The sequence below is a fragment of the Limulus polyphemus genome, unplaced genomic scaffold, assembly GCF_000517525.1.
Source record: "Limulus polyphemus unplaced genomic scaffold, Limulus_polyphemus-2.1.2 Scaffold2382, whole genome shotgun sequence".
Lineage (NCBI taxonomy): Eukaryota > Metazoa > Arthropoda > Merostomata > Xiphosura > Limulidae > Limulus > Limulus polyphemus.
In genome coordinates, this window is record NW_013667992.1 from 148429 (window position 1) to 154704 (window position 6276).

The 6276-nt window shown below is 32.1% G+C and overlaps 1 protein-coding gene across 1 annotated transcript in view; it reads left to right on the top strand.

The window, feature by feature from the left end:
- Window positions 1–2191: 2191 nt before the first annotated feature.
- The window catches only part of LOC106466795 (Golgi phosphoprotein 3 homolog sauron-like), a 12723-nt gene continuing 8638 nt past the window's right edge, over window positions 2192–6276 (top strand). Inside the window, exon 1 of the mRNA XM_013927097.2 lies at window positions 2192–2591. Coding sequence (XP_013782551.1) covers window positions 2388–2591 — 204 coding nt within the window. The 5' untranslated portion in view covers window positions 2192–2387. The remainder of the gene's footprint in view (window positions 2592–6276) is intronic.

A 6276-nucleotide genomic window follows, 5' to 3' on the forward strand; every position in this document is an offset into this window, starting at 1 on the left:
TCTTCATGGTTGGAGTGAGAATAAGAAAGTGGCTATTTCTTCGTCCATCTCGAATATTTCCTCTTCTAATTCTTGATAAAACCAGTTTTTCAGATTCATTGGTTATGTACAGATGTACTGATATATACACACTACTTGTTTTCAAACACCCCTTGACTGGTGGAACTTGTACATTAATGGATTGACTCACACATAGTATCACAAGACAGGGTCCAATCTAATTGGAGCCAAGAGGCTGCTCATACATAACAAAGCCACGCTCAATTTTCAGTTTGTTATATTAATTCTTTCAATGTCAGTGGCCCAGCATTATCCAAAGTTATTCTCTGTAGGAAAGAACAAATAATTGTCTGCTGATGGTTGGGCTGGCTGTTTCTCTGAGTGACACACACTGAAAAGTGTTAAAACTATTGCTAGACGTCTAGACTTGCATATAGTCAGTAGAAATGACATCGAATATTAGCACAAATGCAAGCCACACATTGGCTTCCTCCATTACTTTGTTATGCAAAGTCTGAATAATCTCATGCCTCAAAGTACTGGGGACCTCTAACTGTAACACAGACTAAGAACCACTGATTGGTGGTTGGTAACAATGGTACATCACACCTTCCTACGCTCGTAACTGCTCGTGCAAGTGCCATATGTTATGTGTGATCATGCTACATTCTTCAATTTGAGCTGGTCACAACTTTATCTTGGTTCCTTCAGTTACTCTTCCCGAATCTTCTGAAATGTTGATTGTTGCATTCATCCCCTAGTAGAGTCCCATAGAGTATGGTTTTACGTTGTTATGAGAAACAGTTACAGCTCCCACATATTGTCCAGGGTCTGTACATTCAATGAACGGATAGAGTTTCACTGTAGAGCAAGACAATCTGTCAGCATTTTTGTCTTGTGAGCCTGGGTGATATTGTATGACTAAATCCTACTACTGCAATGTTATTATCTAGCATTCTATCATACTTTCTGGATTTTTAAAGTTCATTAACCAATTCAGTGATGCGTAGCCCATCCAAACAGTGAAATTTGAATCATACATGTAGATTCAATAGTGTTTCAAGAAGACTATAATTATAAGCATTTCTTTCTTTATCATACAGTATCTGTATCTATACGTCATGAGTATATGACGAGTTTACGTGATTATACTTTCTTTTCCATCCTGTCGTGGATATGCCAGCACTGGGCTTCTACTAAAGCATGCTTCAGGGACTGGAATGCTTGCCCACATTCCTCACTCCATCTGAAATGCGTCTCAGTTTTGTTAAGAGCTGATTATGGTATGGCAATATTGGAGAAGTTGGTCACAAACAGTTAATAATGAAATAAAAAAAGTCTAGGAAATTGCAGATTCCTCGCTTCGTGACAGATTTAGGTTAATCTCGCACCATTCTTATTTTAGCAGGATTCGTATGTATTCCATCTCTACCTACAATATGGCATAGAACATCTCCTTCTGTGCTCATGATTGCACATTTTCCTGGTTTCAGTGTCAAGCCTGCCTTTGGTATCCATTGGAATATCATTTCCATGTCCTCAGGCAAAGACTCAAATGAGTGGCTAAACATCAAAACATCAAAGACATTGATAATGCACTTCTTCCTCAATGTAAGCTACATTAGTCTCTTGAAAGTGGCATGGTTTCCTACGCAATCGGAGTTGGTTACTTGATATTGCAGTACACTACTCTTTTCTTTTCTTTCGTTCACTTACAGCTGTAAATAAAGTGATCTTTCTTAATGCGAGAATTAGCTGTTTCCGCACATTTACGAAGATTAAGAAGTTGTTAAGAAATAAAACTGCTGATATACATAAGAAGTAAATAATTTAAATATACAAATTATTACATGTGAAAATGGAATAATGTGGCACAAATGAAATAGTTAAATCAAGTGAAGAATGTGTATTATTTAGGGGCGGAAGAAGAGTTTTTATGTATAATGTTTCGTTTATTAGCCAAGAGCCATTAAATCATCAAGGTCAAATATATTGGTTAGTAAATAATCAATTGTAGAAGACATCAGTTGTTGTGTATTTGTTTTTAACAACATTTTCTTTTCAACTTAATTTTTACCTTTTAAGATTTAATTCATTTTAATTTAACTAACAGATTATTTTGTTATTATGATATCGTTTTTACTATCTTAAATTTGACAAAATCTAATAGAGGACTCCCCAGGAGTGTATTCGTCAGCAATCGCCATAATTGTTGTTCTAAAAATCCAACCTCTGTATTAAGTTAAAACTTTACGAAATTCGGTGTTTGAAGAGGATTAAAACATGTAGAAAACCCTGTTCTTCCATGCCAAGTATATAATTTAGTCCTATTGAAAGTAAGATACTAAAAAGGCCTTTCTACGAGGCAATAAAGCTGTAGAAAAATCATGAATAGGTCTGAAGGTTTGGTACAAAGAAAAAATGTCCTTACCTCTTCCAACGATCGGACTGGAACAGGATCACAGGATAGGAGTGGACCTGGAATTGAAGATCAAAAGCAACTGGAAAATGACGAAGAGGATGTTGACGCCAAAGAGACACGTTTGACTTTGATGGAGGAAGTTTTACTGTTGGGTTTGAAAGACAAAGAGGTATCCGATTTTTTTGTTTGGTTCTCAATAGCCTGGGGAGGCCTAGCCCTAACCTAGTAGTATTACATTTACACTATTAGTGTCAATGTGTCAGTAAGTTACAGTTTACAGCTTGAAGTGCTTTCATATTTAAAGATACACAATTTTAGGTTGAGGAGGTTATTCAGTTTTACCTGTTGAAATAATCCTGTTGCACTTTTGATAGACGATATTAATATTAATTAGTGTTGTGTAATTTGACTAAATCATATGTTAGACTTAGAGCTAAGATTTATTCAAGATCTTGAACTGTTGAAGGCATAATAGTAATACTGAAAGTAATAGAACTTAACTGAGGGGTTTGTGGTCTGTAAAGTAAAACAAGATATTTTTATGTTTCTTCACCTTGAATAAGGTAAAAAAAAATGTTGAAATATATGTTTATTTAATAACTGCTAAAATGTATATAATATGAAATAAATTTGCTAAATGTAAATATAGTTTAGGGCACTATCATTTAGAATTTGCAAACCATTTTAAAGGTTTTAAAACGTTTGGGGCTGTGATTGCATTGATGTTACTCCAGTGTAATAATTAGCCATCAAGAACTTTTAAAAATTGGGCATGTAACTATAAATAATGTTCTAAAAAGTTGGTTGTAATTTTGATGATTATACAATAGTGTATGGCATACCCTCTCACTTTGTGCACAGATTACATGTATAATACTAATAGCATAAACATTGATATTTATTAACTTAGATAGGAAATGTTTATTTCACCATTCCTTCTTATACTGAAAAATTATATTGAGTTATACATATTTTTTTCTGTTACAACTTTTAAATAGTTAAGCCTCACCTGGAATATTTTGTGCAGTTTTGGTTACCTTGTCTGAGCAATGATATTAACATTTTAGAGAGAGTGCATGGGATATGTACTAGAATGCTTCTAGGGATAAAAGATTCTTATGGAAATAAATAAAGATATCTTATTTTCTATTAAGAAAAGAGGAGTGAGATGTATTCTTATTGAAGCTTACAAGGTTATTGGGGGGGGGGGACAAATAGGATAAAGGTCTCTGATTTGTTTATGGTGTACATGTATTTTGAAGACAGGATGAGAGGACATAAGTTTAAGATTTAGAAAATGAGAGTTAAGATAGTAGTGGAGACCAGCACTTTACAATTGTGTAGAAGGAAAAAATAAATGATTTTCTGAAAAGTAAAGAGCATGTTTAAATGTTTACTATTTCTAAGGGCTGAGTGTACATGAACTACTTTGAAGGACCAAATGGTCCCTTATTTGTAATGTTATGTTAAAAGTTGTACATTATATTTTACATAAACATTTCACATGCAATAAAGTTAAATAAATTGATAGTTTTAGGTATTTTTATATTTTTCACAGTAAAAAATACTAATAAAGTAATTTAACACTATGTTTTTCCTACCTAAGGTGTCATTGAGGATCTTTATTATGTTTGACTTTTTTTTGCAGTTTACATATGCATAAAAGTTCTTCATTTTAAATTTTATATTTGAGTTAAGAGTTTGATGGTCTTTTATTTTAGTACTTTGTTCTCTTGTTGTTGTTTATTTGATAATTTTTAGTGATATTTAACCATATTTTCCACAGTTCTAAAAACAAAGTCTAAGTCAGTATTTCAGAAATTAAAGTTTTCCTTAAGTTGGCATTCCATGTCTGAAACTAAGAATGAAAAGGCATTCAAATACAATAGGCATGACAGGTTTTTTTAAGGTGAACTGTTTGAATTCAAGAAACACATTTTTACTGTATTTAAATTATAAAAAATATATTTTAATGAGCTAATGAGCATTTTTGCAACAGTGGAAAAAATAGTAGAAGTATCACATAAATTAAAGAATAACCACAGAAATGAGGGGAAGGAAGTTGAATTTTTAAAGTTCTTAACAGTAAATATGTGGAATACCCCCCCCACCCCAAAAAAAGATTCCCAACCTCTGTATTTTTATTGATGTCTTAACTAATCTATCTAACTTATCAGTTTCAATGAGGTGATCAAGATACCTATAAAAATGACATTAAGGATTTTTTTTCTCCAAAATATTTTTGAGCTTCCAAGACATATTTCTCAAGCTTTCATCCTTCTTTTTGTAAAGAGATTAACACACTTTTGTTTACACATAATAAGAAGTACTAACAGAAAACTTTAGAATCTTCTAAACTAACACCACAATCTTCATTTAATTGTTTCAGAAAAACATACTGACCACAACCAAAGTATGCAATTCCAGCAAAGAATTGTAGTGTTATTTTAAAAACAACTACTGAATGTTTTTTTTGTGGGGGTTATAACCAGTTTCTTCTTTTTTTGTCTTGTGTTTGAAAGTCGACTAGTTGATCTTGTGTCTGTGAAAAATTACAATCCACAATGAAACCATTTAATGTTTTTCCAAACACTATTCCCCAGCCTGCTTAAATTAAAACTTCCATGCATGAATATGTTTTCCTTACCCTTAAACCTTTCCTATAGATATAAATAGTTTACAGTTGGTCCAAACATGTCTTCAATAACTTCAGTGAATTCTTTCACCTTGTTCAAATTTTTATCCATACCTAATACCAGGAAAAAGCTTTACCTTAACATGCATTACATAAAGGGGTAGCACGTAGAGCTGCAAGTTGTGGTATTTACTAATTAATTAATCAATGATAAAAAATAAAACAAAGTTTACTACATGATATATGCAAAAAGTAATAATCTTGGAAAAACAGGGAATTAAACTATTTCTTAAAAAACTCAGAGATTGTAGAATTTGTTAGCACAGCTCATTTGTATGAAAAAAGTGGAGTTGTATGATTAGAGCAAAAAATATACAATTTTAAAGTTTAAATTGCTTTCATTAGAAGAGCAAATTAGAAATCTGGAATAACTATAATATGCAATGAAAGAAGATCAACTTGCAGAGATCAGAAAACAAGTCAGAGACAAATGCAAGTAACTGTGTCAAACAGTTTTGGTTATAATAAAGTTGGGGAAGGAAAAGATTCTTAAGTGTTTGTGGAAAGTTCTCTAAGTACAGTGAATATTACCTATGTAGTGAAGAGTACAAAAAGTATGATAATTTACTTACCAGTTATTCTAGTTCAATACGATATGGAATACAGTTCAGTGTCAGAATTACCAATGATGGTAGTACTTTACTTCAACTTTTTGAGGCACTACAAATGATTGCTAGTTATTATTTTATTAATAGCAAATTTGGGACTGCATTGTCCTATTGGAATAGTACGACAGTTTTCTGACCTAAAACTGTAATGACTATTGAAATGTGTTAACTTAAAATCTTTTGATATCTATAACCAGGTAGGTTTTAACCCTATCGTGACTGGCTACGTATCAAAGGCCATGTCATTTTTTGACTTGCATTCAAAATTTTATTGAACTACTATTTTCTGAATTTATGTCAATAGGTTTGGTATCAAATTGTAATTATAATTCATATTTTAGTACTATACATTACTCAATTTCTCAAGTTAAAAGTAAATATTAAAAAACACGGCTAAACATCGATTTCTGTGTGTCATGAGGTATGTTGAATGCAACACTAGTTCAAATTAGATGTTTGTGATGTCAAAATACAAACTCTATAGTTTTGTACGAATTGGGAACTCAAACTACCAATATTGACAAGCTAGAATATAAAATAAGAACCTCTTA